Consider the following 17069-nt stretch of genomic DNA (forward strand, 5'->3'; position numbering starts at 1 on the left):
AAAGGCGTGTGCAACCACGCCCGGCTAGCTATATTCATTTTTACTTTAAAATTTTTCATTACTTTTCTTTCCTCCTGGTTTTTTCCTGTTTTTCTAGATTTTTGTTGCTCTTTATAACTTCTTGACTTAAAAGCACATTTTTTTTTTTTTCTTTTTCCTCTTTGAGACAGGGTCTCACTATGTAGTTTGGAATGGCCTCAAACTTGTGACCCTCCGCTCTCTCCTGCTTCAGCCTCCCAAGTGCTAGGATCACAGATATGTGCACCCCACCCATGTCTCTTACTTTCTCTTTTCTTATTTTCAAATGCGTCTAACTTATTGTTTGTTCATATGCTTGCCTCTATATTATCACCGTAGCTATATTTTAGATATCTGATATATATTGACCTAATTGTTTAGCTACAATATTTAGTCATTGTACTCTGATTTATTTAGCACACTGACTTACATCTAGGTACCATTTTCTCTGCTGTTCCTCCCTCCACAATCTATAGAGCCAACCCTTCTGTTTTGATTGTCTGGTTTTGTTTTTTACCTACGCCATATCTAGAACCAATGTCCAGAACTGGATATACAACTTTTTACAGATATGCTATGGAACTATGACAATCGCTACAGATCAGCATGGCTTAATAAAAGAAATTGTGTAGCAGCAAGAAACTTAAAAGAAAAAAATTCTCTCACTCTAACTTCTGGTGTGCCAGGTACCTCAACAACTGTATAGTACAGTATGCATAAGCATTCATAGATACTCATGAAGGGGGCTGGAGAGATTGCTCAATGGTTAAGAACACTGACTGCTCTTCCGAAGGTCCTGAGTTCAAATCCCAGCAACCACATAGTGGTTCACAACCATCCGTAATGAGATCTGACGCCCTCTTCTGGTACATCTGAAGACATCTACAGTGTATTTAGATATAATAATAAATAAATCTTTAGGCCAGAGCGAGCAACCTTCATTCCAGGCAACCACATGATGGCTTACAACCATCAGTACAGCTAGAGAGTACCCATAATTCATAAAATCAATCAACCAATCAATCAATCAAAACAATACTTATGGTCAGAGAAGGTAATCTTGTAAGCCTTAAAGGGGCAGATATTCCAGGGTGGGAAGAACAGCATGCATACATGCAGGGGCAGGAGGAGGAAAGAAGACAGTATGCCCAAGGAGCTGCAGGCAGTTTGCTGTATCTGCAGCAGCATGCTTAGAGAATGACTGTGTCCAGTGGGGAACAGACTATTAATTGGTGTCACAGATATACCACTAAATTAGTAAATCATATGTTTTTTAATTAGTACCTCAAACAAAATTATAGGGACAATAGGGATTTTTTTTTTATTAGATATTTTCTTCATTTACATTTCAAATGCTATCCTCAAAGCCCCCTATACCTTCCCCCTGCCCTGCTCCCCAACCCACCCACTCCTGCTTCCTGGCCCTGGCATTCCCCTGTATTGGGGCATATAATCTTCACAAGACCAAGGGCCTCTCCTCCCATTGATGGCCTAGGAGGCCATCGTCTGCTACATATGAAACTAGAGACACGAGCTCAGGGGGTACTGGATAGTTCATATTGTTGTTCTTCCTATGGGGTTGCAGACCCCTTTAGCTCCTTGGGTACTTTCTCTAGCTCCTTCATTAGGGACCCTGTGTTCCATCCAATAGATGACTGTGAGCATCCAGGGGATTTTTTCAAATTAACCTTACCTTTCAACACTATTGAGATATGAGGATCCATCATGGCCGCCTACTGCATATAACAGGTCATCAAGAACGCTGACTCCGACTCCACATCGCCTTTTACTCATTGAAGCTACCATTCGCCACTCATTGGTCTGAGGATCATAGCGTTCAACACTGGAAATGGCATCTCCACTGCACCAACCACCAACTAGGAAACAATAGAAATGGTTAAGAGAACACCTGTCCTGAGGCAGACTGCTAACCACTGTGACTCCATGCCCTGACTCACCAAGCACATGCAGAAGCAGGTCAAGGACAAGTGACAGTTTCCAAAAGTCAGCAACAGTCCCTGAGCTATACCTGGATCTTGGATCACAGTCTTCAGAACTATGAGAACATGCATTTCTTTTGTCTGAACTACCCAGTCTATGGTATTCTGTTATGGCACCCTGGGTAGGTTAATACAGTGAGTAGGATTTAGAATAACTGCCAAGCTAAGTTCCAACATCCTTTCCTAAATGACCACTGGGGGGAAAATATGTGGTAATGACAGATAATGCTAAATTTGTTTTTCTTTCAAATCATGTCTACTTCAATATAAGTAAGAGCGACTCTAAAGCTTAAAAAAAACAAACAAACAACCAAGGTTATTTTAAGCTTAAAATACTTTGAAACTACTAGTTTCTACATGGTGTTAAATGACTCCTGAGCCACATTAAAAGCAGAATATTAACAATCTTCTACACAGACCTAAATGTTCACTTTCTTTATTTCAAATCTCAGTGTGATATAATTTTAGTTTATTATTGTTTCATTTAAGTCAGAAGAGTCACCAGGTACTAGTGCACAGCAAACGTGTGTACAGTAATTTGCTTAAGTGGGAATTCCATAATTGGGCATATACAAGGAATCTCAATATCAGAGAAAACCCCTGAAATTCTGAGATGGCCCAAAGCTGGGGTAACAGCAGCAGTAAGACAGTATGTCAGGTTGAGCTGCCAACTTCAAAAGAGCCAGCAAAGTCTTTGTTTTTTTTTTTTTTTTTTTGGTTTTTCGAGACAGGGTTTCTCTGTGTAGCCCTGGCTGTCCTGGAACTCACTTTGTAGACCAGGCTGGCCTCGAACTCAGAAATCCACCTGCCTCTGCCTTCCAAGTGCTGGGATTAAAGGCGTGCGCCACCACGCCCGGCATCAGCAAAGTCTTTAATGTAAGATAATGTTTTTGGCAACTCCATGTAATTCTGAAGTGACTTGTTATATAGTATATAGGTTTATATAACCTATATAGTGATTAACTATATAGATTAATACATGCTACAAACACACATTGTGTGTTTTCAGAGTACTATTTTGAAGAATAGCACTGTTGAGTTACTGTGTGACTCTTATGATAGCAAGTATCATAGTTATCTAAATCATTATTCAAATATCCAGAAGCTATTTGGTTTAATCACAGCATACTAAAATTCAAGCCTATATAGGATATGTGGTATAAGATACCTGAAATTCTAGTGCTAGGGGGCTGAAGTGGGATTATGAGTTTAAGGCCAGCCTACATACACTACATAGAAAATTCTAGCACAGCTTGGGTTACATGAAATTCTGTCTCAAAAAAAAAGCAAACCAACAACAAAAAACCAAAAAATCACAAAAACAAACAAAACAAAAACCTAAATAAAACAAGTAAGAAAGGCTGAAACCTGCAAAGAGTACTTCTCCGCATCGGATAGGTTTCCGTGGTCTTGTCCTTGGCCCTTGCATTAGTGGTCGTTCTTGAGGCAACAGGAGGTAGTTTTTAGCCTCATCTACCAAGTCTCTGTAGAAAAGAAATGTTATACTTATTCCAAATGACTGAAAAACATCGCAAGTCCCTGTATGGTGTAAGAAAAAAAATGCTGGCAAAAGGAAACAAGCCCACATCAAACCAAATCCTTGATGCCAGTCAGTAGGAAAGCTGGCACAAACATGAAATCCACGACACAAATCACACTGTGAATTCTGAGATGATTGGCATTTCTACCCTAACCTCATATTGGAGTGCAAATTTTAAGCTCAACAATCTTAGAGTAGACAATCTTAACCCCCACTGCCAGAGTTCTAACTTGATTGCCGGCTTGCACAGTCACTATTTTCTAATGAGTTTTATTAGGTTCTACAATATCAGGAAAGGACCACATCAGAATGGGCTGAAGGTATCTGGGCCAAATAATACTTGAGGTCACCAATACTAAAGGCTATCTAGTATGATATGAATGGCTTAATGTAACTGGACTACTGACATGAGCAAAATGTTTTCCAATGTTCCTTTTAAGAGACTAACCTAGAGATTATACATGGTATAGTACTTTGTATATGAATCGTTTTGGTGAGTCAGTGCCTGATTAATGTTATATTACACAGTTATACTTCAACTGCAAATGTGCACTCAACTCCTCTAACTTCTCACTATGTATACTACACTGAGTAATTTACTCATACTTGATTGGTGCTAGGTATAACCTCAAAATGAATTTTTCTTCTAATTTATTTGCCCTACTAACAACATAAACAGAAAACAAAACAGAATTAAAAAAAATAGTCAACCAAGAGATTTTTCTGGTTCCCCAAACGTGAAAGACCGATTTCCTACCAGTCAGCTTCTCCTCCACCAAGGGTGCCTGGCCAGACTGCAGCACAGGTAACACTTAGCATCCAACACAAGTTAACTGCAACAATACTGATACCTTCTGGTTTCTGTTTTAAGCTCTTAATATATACACTTATGTAACTAATAGTCCTGCCAAATAGGTACTGATTTTATCTCTAAGGTACAGATGAAGGAAGGGTAGCACACAGTAAGCACTTGCCAGGCGCTGAGGGGAGAGGAAGGAGGTACCAGGAGTCAACTTTGTTCAAAACGGACTTCACAAGTACTTTCCTTCCCATGTCAGAATCATCAATATAATCTGATTTGTGCTTAATTAGGGGAGGGGCAGCCCTGTACGGTCTCTTCATATTTCAGCCTGTATAATTTACACATTTTCTCTTTTGGTATTCACATAGTTAGAAGAACTGATTGCTAGTGGTCTATTCTGTCCTGTTTTTCACCAATCTAAAAGGCTTTTGTTTTGTTTTATATTTAACATTTATTTATGTGTGTAAGATCTGAGTGGATCTGCAGGATCCACTAACAGTGTAGATCCTGCAGGAGTCAGTTTCCTTCTACTGTCTGGGTTTTTGGATTGAGCAGAAGCTGCCAGGTATGGTGGCAAGCTACTTCCATCCACTGAGCCATCTTGCTTGTCCCTATCTGAAGATGTACTTTTTCACATTTAAAAGACAAAGATAATCTCAAATGTTGCATTTCTCATTAATGGCAATCTTGAAGTCACAGAAGATAATGCAATGGATTTATATCCCTATCTATATACTAGAATGTGGGATAATTCCAATTTTTTTATTGTCAAGGGGAGGCACAAAGAACAGTGTAATTTGAGTAGTTCTGGGTACTGATTAGAACTGACTCTTTAATTTATATATTTTACTTATAGTATATTTGGACTATACTAGTTGATGGGAAGGTCACTAAAATGCCAAAAGGTTTCAGATTTGAAAACAAATCTTAGTTGGGCAGTGGTGGCCTTCACCTTTAATCTCAGCAAGAATAAAGTAAATCAGTCAAGTTTTATTCTTAAGACTACTTAGAAATGCTCAAATAGGGTTCATTTAGCTTTATCAATGCCTTGCTAAAGCTTCTGTAGGAGGGGCAGGGCTTTAACTCTGTCTAAAATCTTCAAAGTAAAACTATGCTATTTCCCAGTGAGACATTGTGTGTCAATGAGAAAGGCTCAAGGACAGACACATAGCATTATTTATTTCAAGAAAAATAATAGTAGAGGATTGACTCTTCAAAGGGAAACTTGCATCAAAACTTAGGAATCTACTTTAAGCCACTTCTACTCCAATAACGACCACACATTAAAAAATAACCAGGAAAACTAATAGAACAAAATACTGGGAATTCAGTCCTCTCTTTCTCCTCTTGACCCTAGCCCACAAGAAAACCCTGGTTTGGGCATAAGAAATACAGTATTTTAGAAGCAATACCAGTAAGCAGAGTAGCAGAACTCAGGAATGCTTAGTTGCTGGTCTTTCTCACCCTCTCATACCTGCATTCTTCATCACTTTTAATGAGGGGGTCAGAGCCTACGGTGCCCACCAGGAACTTGGGACTAAGCAAAGGCAGGCGAACATGTTGCAGCACCTACAAAATAATAAATACAATCAAGGTATGGGCTCCCATTACAGTTTGTTGGGAGAGTAATGACTCATGCTTCCTGACTTGTGGAGCCAAGTATTTTGGGATCTAACTGGACATAATATGTAAAGAAAGGTGGAAAGCAGAAAGAGTAAGTCTAAAACATAGTCTATTGATTCTGTAACGGAGACTAGTTACAAAGCTAAAGCATGCTCCTATCACTTTAAAATGCTACTTTTAGCTTACAACAACATCATGAGCTCTTCTATAATTGGACTCAAGTTCATTAACTAGTATATCCTGTTAGACTGCTAAGGAATATATTTTCCAGGGCTAGAGAGATGGCTTAGCAGTTAAAAGTACTTGTTGGTCGTGCAGAGGACCTGGTCTTAACTCCCAGCATCCACATGACAGTTCACAACTGTCTCTAACTCCAATCCCAGGGAATCCAAAGCCCTATTCTGACCTTTGTGGGCACCAGGCACACATATGATGTACATACATACATGCAGGCAAAAACATTCATACATAGAAAATAATAAGATAAATATAAACAAAATACTTCCCCCTTATCTTCAATTTTGCTTTTTGTATTGTCAGTTATTGGTCATCAACTTTAGTCAGACAATAATAAATGAAAATTGTCAGAAATAAAAATAAGTTTTAAGTAATGTTCACTACAGTGTAGTACTATAAATTCTCTGCTTATAATTAATTACTGTTAATCATTACTGGAACTAATTTATAAATACAACTTTATCACAGAATATATATACTGAAAAAAAACATAGTACATGGAGGGTTTGAAGGTTTTAGGCATCTCTTAAGTGTCTTGGAACGCATCTCCTCTGGATAAGGAGACAATTTACAGTCATGACCAGAATGATCTTAAAGACGTCACTTAGTAACCACTCAACCTCAGTTCATCCATCCACTTCCTGTTCACAGTGTAGTATGCCGTCCAAGCTGTGGGAGTGGACGCACTCTTGTTTTCTTCTGTGATCTTATATAGTTTCTGAATTGTGTAACAGTTCAAGCAGAATAAGTTCACAACAATAAGCAATCACATGTAAGTCAAAGGCTTATAAGGAGAGTCATGACCTGTTTTGTTTCTGCAAGACAGTGCATAATTTTTCTTCTGGTAGAAAGCAATTTCTTAGAGAAGCACTTCACCTCTTACCTGGGGTAACTGAGGACGCCTTTCCTGAATACTGTATTTGACCCAGGCCATCACTGCATTGAACACTTGTTCTTCACTACGAACGTTGAGCTCATCACTAGATATTATATCAATGAGTTGGTTGGCCGGAAGTAACATGAATTCTTCACTCTCCATTACCTGCTCAGATTTAGGTAACAAAAAAGGAGACAAACCTATAAGCACAATTTTTGCCTCTATATGGTTGTTTTTTGTTTTTTTGTTTTTTGTCACAGGGCAACATTATGTACCACAATGGAGCTGGTGCTTAAAACAAGGAGAAAAAAAAAAAAAGGAAGAAAAAGAAAAAGAAAACCAGTTCCAAAGAAGAACAAAGAATAGGAAATACACAAACAACTCCCAAAACTATTCATTATTTAGTTTAAATGTCTTTCCCTTTAATAAATTAATGAATAAAATAAAAATTCATGTTCAAAATAAGCTGAATAACCATAGTAAATTTCAGAATAATAAGAGACATCTAAAATGCCAGGAAGAGCTTCCAGAAGAAGGTTAGCTGAAACATCTTGGTCTCAGCTTCTAAGAAAAATGAAGATACATCAATTCTGCTGTTTTAAATATTAAAAAGTTTCAAATATTTAAAAAGCTGAACCTACCAATTTCTTCCTTTATGACTTTTAGGTTATGTCTCACTTAAAAGGACTAGATCACAGTTTACTGACAGTGTTGAATTAAATTTTAATCTCAGCCTAACCTCAAGCAATAGAGATCCATAGAAAGCGTTGCCTGTTCAATATTAAACACAGAACTCCAACATATGTTCTCAAATTCTTCTACTCTCTAGTATGTGTAATATAAATTCCAGAGAATGCTGAGTTTAAAAGTGGGTGTAAGGAGTAATTTTGAAGCCAGGTGGTGGTGGCACATGCCTCTAATCCCATCACTCAGGAGGAAGAGGTGGGCGGATCTTTATGAGTTTGAAACCACCAATAAATAAATAAATAAAGAAAGAAAGAAAGAAAGAAAGTAATTTTGATAATCTTTAAATTTCCCCATGCGACCCTGATATAGCGGCCTCTTGTGAGGCTATGCCAGTGCCTGACAAACACAGAAGTGGATGCACACAGTCAAATATTGGATGGAACACAGGGCCTCCAATGGAGGAGCTAGAGAAAGTACCCAAGGAGCTAAAGGGGTCTGCAACCCTGTAGGTGGAACGACAATATGAACTAACCATTACCCCCAGAGATCGTGTCTCTAGCTGCATATGTAGAAGATGGCATATTCAGCCATCATTGGGAAGAGAGGTCCCTTGGTCTTGCAAACTTTATATGCCCCATAGAGGGGAACGGCAGGGCCAAGAAGTGGGAGTGGGTGGGTAGGGGAGCAGGGTGGGGGAAGGGTATAGGGGACATTCGGGATAGCATTTGAAATGTAAATGAAGAAATTATCTAATAAAATAATTAAAAAAAAATTTCCCCATGCTATTCACACCAGCAATGTATCTACGTGACCACAGCCTTACCAAGAGGGTATATGATTACATTTAAGGATATCTGTAACCTGAAAGTGGTTCTTTGACCAGATATGGTGCATGTGTTCATAATCCTAGCATTTAAGAGGCTAAGGATCGATAGTGTTGAGTTCAAGGCCAGCCTGGGCTAAAAAGTAAGACACTGTCTCAAGAAACAAAGCTGGAGAAAAATGTACTTTACTATAGTTCTAATTTGTCTTTCTGTTATTCTGAACAAACAAGCAGACTTTCAGACACTGAAGGATAACTTGAATCTCTCTGTGTGTGTGTGTCTAGTTTTTTGCCACTCACGGGTAGGATCTACTGGTACTCTTGATGTATTAAGTCCATCAACCTTTTGATAGTGATACAAATTGCAAATATTTCCCTCAACTTATACTTGGCTTTTGTCTTAGATTACAGAAGAATTCTGTATGTGATAAAATAAATAGATTTTAACATTAGCCTTTCTAGATCTGTCACATAGAAATGCTTCTTCATTTCAAGGTCATAAAGGAACCATTTAATGTTACTGTCTCATGTCATGTTGAATAATGAAAAATAGTAAATTTAATGAAAATTCTTTTGGTACTATCTAAACTTGTATTTTTAAAAAACTATTAATTTACCAAGAAGTCTGGTGCATAACTTACCCTGTTAAATTCTCCATCTAATTGGGAGGGAGATGCTGTAGGAAATTACTCCTATGGTGCACATGTCCTATCATGCCTAAATAAACCATGTTTTGGCCTAATTATCAGCTCTTCATGAAGATGATTAGAAAAAAAAAATCAGCTTTTGCTGGTAGCTGTAAAATTGATCCTTAAAACTTGCTAACAGGTTTAGAATTTATAGCAACCTGTTTATTTGATACAAGGCAGGTATCAGGAGAACATAATCCATATGATTCTCTTAAATTAAAAATCATCTCCTCCTTCTCCTCCTCCTGCAACATGTGTGTGCATGCTGACATGAGTGTGGAGGTCTGGGGACAATGTTCTGGGGATGGAACTCAGCTTTACCAACTGAACTACCTCACTGGTCCCTACTGTTCTTTTACCAAATAAATTATGAATATTTTCAAACCACTTAATATAGCTTGTGTATGTGTGTTGTGTGTATGTGTGCAAGTTGTCTGTGTGCATGTGTGGTACACTTTCCCCATGCATGTTTGTGTAGAGGCCAAAGGTCAGTGTTGGGTTTCTTCTTCTATCATTCTTTATCTTTTTTTTTTGGAAGGCAGACAAGATTTGTTTTACTGACACTGAACCTGCTTCAGGAATACTGGCTGGTCAGCAAGCCCCCGGATCATCAGTCTCTCTTACAGATGTCTCCTGCCATGCCAGGGTCCTATCATTGGTTGGCAGGAGCTGAACTCAGATCTCTGTGCTTGAATGACAAGTACTTTACCCAATAAGCTATCTCCCTAGCCCATGGCTCACCTCTTGAAAGTTATGTTGGGTGAACTTGTCTGCAATCCTTAGCAACTCACGGCAAGAATGTGTGTCAGCAAAAGCCCGAATGCCCAGACAATTGGAAGGATCTAACTGTCTCTTTAAGAATTCACAGCAGGCTTCCTGTATTTCTGCCAGCTGGAGGAGGCAGGCAGCAGGCAAGAGGGTCTGAACATTGCCCTCTTCCACAGTTATCTGGGAGGTATATGCAAAGTCAATCAGTAGCTCCATGGCCCTCTCATCTATGTCTCGGATCACTACTTCTGTCTGCCGGCTTTCTGCCAGCTCTCCTGTAAACATTGCTCGGAAGTAGGGGCTGCAGGCTGACAGAATGACGCGGTGGGCATATATCTTCTTAGCGCCCACAACTAGCACCACATCACATAGCTCCCGGTGCTTTCTCAGAAGGTTGATCACTTCCAAGGTTTGCCGAGGGTGCTTGTCTGAAATATAGGGCATGCGAGCAGGTTGGGGAACCCCTTCTGGCAGTTTGTTGGGGTCTCCAAGGGTGCAGCGGCTTGTTACATCCATTCCAGTCTCTCCTGGTCGAATATTGGTACACCTAGAGGAATGAAAGGATGAAGAGAGATGGAAATGTTATTACTTCCCTTCTTGCTCTAAAGTGTTCAGAAGAGGTAAGAAAACATGAAGTTACTTGGAGGTTCTGGGAGGGCTCCTGGAGCTTTGTGGCCTGATTTATAGGGATGGAAATTTCTTTATAGAATGTTGGGAATTTTGGCTCCATGTCCAAATAGAGGAAGGCCTTGTGTGGAGGAGATGCTGCCCCGTTTTGAGTTGTGTCTAGTCAGCCCATCTGTGAGCAGAGTCCTGCCTGACTTTGAGCTCATTTACCCTCGTACTTCTTGTGGCATCAGGACTTGGTTTCTTCCATGGGGCACTCTCATTGAAAGTTCTTTCTCATATGAACCCACGATTTTAAATGTCAGAGCTTATTTCCAAATATCATGTTCTTTTTGAAGAAAGTTTAGATTTAATTTTACCGCAAAAGTGTTAGTGAATGATAGAGGTCCATGTGGGGAAACAATGCAAGTACCGCTGGCAATGAAAAACCCAATATCATCTCAAGAGCTAAATTCTGGGGCCAAACTGGGATGTCAGTTGGGAATACTTGTTCCTTTGCTGGATTATCTAAATGTTCTTCTTTGGTCCTAAGTGGAGGAATGAAGCTGTAAATCTGGATGACTAAGGTACCTTAACAACCTTGATACCAACTACCTGAGGATGACACTGCCTCTTTGAAGTTGAATAGTTGCCGATGGGTCCGATCTTTTATGATTTCAATGTGCTTTAGTTTTTCAAGACAAGGTTTCTCTGTGTAGTTATCCTAGAACTTACTCTGTGGATCAGTCTGGCCTAGAGCTCAGAGATCACCTGCCTCTGCCTCTCATGTGCTGAGATTAAAGGTGTGTACCACCACCAGCTTGTTTTTCATGCTTTAAAATGGGTTTGCTCTTCTGTATTTGTTTACTAACTCTGTGTGTGTTTAAAAAGGCCATGCATGGTATGTACTCATTAATTAGTGGATATTAGCCAAAAAAGTACAGAATATCTAGGATACAACCCACAGAATTCAAGGTTAACAAGTAGAAGAGCCCAAGTGAGGATGCTTCAATCCCACTTGGGAGGAAGAAGAAAATTATCACAGGAGGCAGAGGGAGGGAGGCACTTGGGTGGGAGAGGGGAGGGGGAGGAGAAAAGGGGAACATGATCAGATATGTGGATGGGGAGACAGGAGAGAGGCCCTGAGGGCCAGCAGAAAGAATGGAAACAGGCAACCTCAGGGGGTAAGAGATGGGGGACCCTCTAGAATGCACCAGAGACCTAGGAGCTAAGAGACTCTCAGGACTCAAAGAGAAGAACCTTAGGTGAAATGCCCAACAGTGGGGAGAGGGTACTCATAGAGTCCACCTCCAGTAGAAAGACAGGGCATCAAGTGGAGGGATAGGGTTACCATCCCACAGTCAAAAATTCAGACCCAGATTTGTTCCTGTCTAAAAGAACTACAGGGACAAAAATGGAGAAAAGACTGAAGGAAAAGTAGTCCAGTGACTGGCCCCACTTGGAATCCAGCTCAAGGGGAGGCTCCAAGGCCTGACCCGATTACTAATGCTATGGTGTGCTTACAGCATGGCTGTCCTCTGAGAAGCCCAACAAGCAGCTGACTGAGACAGACGCAGATACTTACACCCAACCACTGGACTGAAGTCGGGGACCCCTGTGGTTGAATTAGGGAAAGGCTGGAAGAAGCTGAAAAGGAGGGCAACCCCATAGGAAGAACAGCAGTCTCAACTAACCTGGACCCCTGAGATCTCTCAAGACAATGAGCCACCAACCAGGCACCAGACATAATCTGGTCCAACGCCCCTGACACACATACAGCAGAGGATTACTTGGTCTGGCCTCAGTGGGAGAAGACACTCCTAACCCTAGAGAGAGAGACTTGAGCCCAGGGAGTAGGGAGGCCATGGGTTGGGGGAGGAGGAGACATTCTCTTGGAGATGGGGTGGGGGGAGAGAATGGGATGAGGAACTGTGGGAGGGTGGAATGGGAGGGGGATAATGACTGGACTATAAAAAAATAAAAGTAATAATATTATTAATAATAGGACTGTTCTCAAACTTATAAAAATTCTATCAGGTAATTTTTAAAAATAAGTTCTGAATATAAAATAAATAAAATTTAAAATTCATGAATAGCATTTAAAATTATTCTCTCTACAAAAAAAGCCCAAACATTCCTCCCAACAAGACAAATTAGACCTATAAAACTGTTTGAAAGCTTTAATTATGGGCTGGTGAGATGGCTCAGCGGGTAAGAGCACCTGACTGCTCTTCCAAAGGTGCAGAGTTCAAACCCCAGCAACCACGTGGTGGCTCAAACCATCCTTAATGAGATCTGACTCCCTCTTCTGGAGTGTCTGAAGACAGCTACAGTGTACTTACATATAATAAATAAATAAAATCTTAAAAAAAAAACTTTAATTATATTTATTTCCTTTTTAATTCTTTACACTTATTTGTTCAGTGTGTGTGTATTTGTATATGCATGCATGTGTGGATGAACATATATGCCATGACACATGTATGGAGGTCAGAGAACAACTTGTGGGAGGTGGTTCTCTCAACATGTGGGTCCTTGGAATTAAACTCAGATCATCAGGCTTGGCAGCAAGTGCCTTTATGCACTGAGCCATTCATTCTGCTGGGCCCAAACTAAAACAAATACACACACAGATATAGACAGACACACAGACACACTTTTAAAAAACACAAAGTCTCTCTACATAGCCCTGGGTATCCTGGAACTCACTATGTAGACCAGGCTGATCTCTAACTCACAAAGATCTGCCCGTCTCTCCCTCCAAGTACTGGGATTAAAGGCATGCAATACCTTGCCCAGCCCCAAATTTTAATTCTTAAGCTTAGTTTGATTCAAATCTTGATACTTGTGCGTTTACTGAAGTAGCTGGGGTTTATTTCTCCTTTTCATCTGGGTGCTGCTTTAATATTTTGGCATGAAGTGTAAAACACAGAGTTTATGCTACAAGAATAGACAGGAAGAAAAGAAGATAGCTAACAGGGCTGGTGAGATGGCTCAGTGGGTAAGAGCACCCGACTGCTCTTCCAAAGGTCCGGAGTTCAAATCCCAGCAACCACATGGTGGCTCATAACCATCCGTAACAAGATCTGACGCCCTCTTCTGGAGTGTCTGAAGACAGCTACAGTGTACTTACATATAATAAATAAATAAATCTTTAAAAAAAAAAAAAAAGAAGATAGCTAACAACCTCCAAAATTAAACTTACATTTAATAGTCAATTTCTTGGATTCTAACTTACAAGGGATGATATATTACTCCAGTGACATGTAATTCACTTTAAGAAGCATTATCAGTCAGGCATGGCAAGGAATGCTTGTAATCCTCGTACTTAAGAGGCTGAGTTATGAGGGCCAAGGACAGTCTTGGCTACACAGCAAACTCTTGTCTCAAAGATAGTTTCATTTAATCTAATAAAGTATGTGTCCAAAATATACAGTCAATTATAATGGTTCTAAAGAACTTAAAAAAATCCGTACACACCCCAAATCACAAGGTCAAAAGCACATGGTATGTGAAGAATAGCATGGCGCCCTGATGCTGGATAACTGCTGAGAGCCAAAGAGAATTCAGAGAATTCTGCAATCTCTAAATTAAAGGGAAGCTTAATATCAAACTTTGACTAATAATGAAAAGTAAGTGTTAAATTTAGTAAGTGCTAGGTTTTTCTAGTAAGAAAAGCTCTGAGTAACTTTAGGCTAGCATTTACACTTCTAATGCTATTAAATCAGCATCTCTTAAGAACAGGGCCATGGTAAAGAAACTAGAGCGGCTTGTTGGTCAGAGGTGAGAGAAACAGCTGAGGGTCTGAGCACAGTCACAGAGAGAAGTGGGAAACATAAAATCCCTTTCCCTGATAAATCTAGATCGAGAAACTCTTAGTATTATAGTTTACTGTGTCTTAAGATTTCTTTTCTCTCCTCATCAAGTCTAATACTTGAGTACTAAGGCTATTCTGCTATAAACTTCCTATTTCTCTAAATGTTTCAGCTATAGTCAATCATTTTAGCCATTCTGTTCTGTCTTGAAACTGGGTTTCTACATCCAAGATTGGTCTGGAAGTCACTCTATAACTCAGGCTGGCCTGGAACTCATGATATAGTCCAAGATGGCCTTGAACTCCTTCCTGGTAATTCTCCTGTTCCAACCTCCCAAGTACAGGGATGACAGACACAAAGCATCACACCTGGCTTACAGTTTCTTTAACTCTAAAATGGGTATCCACTTCACAAAGATAGACAAGATGATATACATAAAAACTTTCCATTTAGTATTTGCTACACACTTACAGTTTTAAATTAGAAATATTACTGTAATATAACCATGTAAAAATCTGTAAAATTAGTTATATTTATTCATATTAAAAATTAAATTTCTAGCTGGGTGTGGTGATTTGAATAAAATGGCCACCACTGGCCTACAGGGAGTAGCACTATTAGGAGGTGTGGCCTTGTTGGAGTAGGTCTGATCTTTTAGAGAAAGTGTCTCCACTGGAGATGGGTTTTTGAGGTCTCAGATGCTCAAGGCAGGCCCAGTGTAGCAATGCCTCTTCCTGCTGCCTGCTGACCCAGATATTCTCAGCTACCTCTCCAGCACCATGTCTGTCTGTGTGCCACCATGCAGATTAATGGTGGTCAATTTGCCTACGACATGCAATGTTCTGGGTTTAATTCCCCAGCAATGCCTTCCTCCCTAATCAAATTATATAAAAAGTTGAGCATCATGAGCAGGCCTATAATCCTAGCACAAGGAACATGGATCAGAAGTCCAAGGTTTTGTCTCAAAAAATACCAACCTCCCTCAAAAAAAAAAAAAAAAAAAAAAAAAAAAAGACTCAAATTTTCAAAAAACACTTATTGTTATTTTAGGTGTCTATGTGTGTGCCTGAGTATCAGCATGTGAACCTTGTACATGTGGGTACTCATGAAATCTGTAACAGGGCATGAGATCCTCTGGAACTGGGGCTGAAGGTGGTTGTGATCTCCTCAAATGTGGGTTCTAAGAATGGAACCACTCTTAAAAGCTTCTAGACTAACATCAGATTAGATTACTATGGGTCCAGGAACTCTAAATATAACAAGCCTTATTTAAAAGCACCACATGTGTCAGATCAGTTTGACTCAGCCAGGCTTTACTATGAGAGAAAAAAATGTGTTGGTCCACAGGCATTCCTTACTTTATCCATAATCTTCTGAAAGTTTAATTTTACATCAGCTATTTGGAGGTCTGGATTTTTCTATAACAAGAGTGTTATACACAGGATTAGATTTAATTGTAAAATGCAGAGTGCCTCACAAGCAGCTAAAAACAAACCGACAAGAAAAGAGTTACATCCATTCTGTTTAGTCAAGAATGTGGGTACAAAGAGCAGGGAAAGGAGACCTCTTTTAAAAGTTATTCTGCAACTTGTTGGTATTGGTTCTGGTCAAGTAAATATGCTAGGATGGGTGACAGCTGGAACTTGGGAACTGTACTTGTATATATATATATATAACTACTGTTGAAGTCTGTAAGCTGCTATTTCCTGTATATTAAGTGTGTGTGGTTCAAGCTGTAATTCAAGGGCATCTGCCATATTCTACTGCCTCTGAAGTCACTGCACACACAGTGCACATACAAGCAAAATACCCATATACATAAAATAAACATAAGTCAGTCATAAAAAGAAGCAGACAAGCTCGAGGCTACAAATATTATTTTTCTTTAAGATCTGAAAAAGCAAAAACAAAAACAACAAAATCCCATCCCAAATCCCACAACCTAAGTGGAGTGGTTCAATATTTCAACATTTGAAATAAAATGCATCATAGACTCATCTAGAATAATATCCTTCTTCTACAGATAAAGAAGCCACTTCACTTTGATAATTGGTGACTTTCTCAAAACACTGATTCTTTCTGAAGAGGTCTCTTTTTTTTTTTCTTTTTCTTTTTTTTTTGTTTTTTTTTTTTTTTTTTTTTTTTTTTTTTTTTTGTGAAGAGGTCTCTTGCTGCTTTGGAATAAGCCATAGTTTCCTCCAGGAGTCAGTACAGAAGGGCAAAGTTTGTAGGGCTATTTGCAATTCAAAATAAAGGTATTGTTATTTGTTATACAGACATCTGTACTACTCTCTTTAAAAGCCCAGGAAACTACCAAATACAAATTGTTTTGATTCAGTCATGGAGACCTTCCCTAGTAAAATAGGGAAAGTCAAGTAACTTGGAGAAAGAGGCCTACAAAACGGATTTTAGACTCAGTATAACAAAACTGAACTTAAGCTTCCCTTTTTCAGCTAAAAGTAAGTGAAACGATGTGAGATGATTTTTTAAAATTATTTTTTTTATTTTATTTTTTTACCATTAGTGTTATCTGTGTGCAGGCTCTCTCTCTCTCTCTCTCTCTCTCTCTCTCTCTCTCTCTCTC

The 17069-nt window shown here is 39.3% G+C and overlaps 1 protein-coding gene across 1 annotated transcript in view; it reads right to left on the reverse strand.

Moving 5' to 3' along the window:
• Positions 1–17069, reverse strand: part of Klhl20 (kelch like family member 20) — a 47560-nt gene that overhangs the window by 10246 nt on the left and 20245 nt on the right. The window contains exons 3-7 of the mRNA XM_021197942.2: positions 10038–10611; positions 7104–7262; positions 5835–5929; positions 3387–3502; positions 1712–1895 (exon numbers count right to left, since the gene is read on the reverse strand). Coding sequence (XP_021053601.1) covers positions 1712–1895; positions 3387–3502; positions 5835–5929; positions 7104–7262; positions 10038–10611 — 1128 coding nt within the window. The remainder of the gene's footprint in view (positions 1–1711; positions 1896–3386; positions 3503–5834; positions 5930–7103; positions 7263–10037; positions 10612–17069) is intronic.

The sequence above is a fragment of the Mus pahari genome, chromosome 5, assembly GCF_900095145.1.
Source record: "Mus pahari chromosome 5, PAHARI_EIJ_v1.1, whole genome shotgun sequence".
In the NCBI taxonomy this organism is placed as follows: domain Eukaryota; kingdom Metazoa; phylum Chordata; class Mammalia; order Rodentia; family Muridae; genus Mus; species Mus pahari.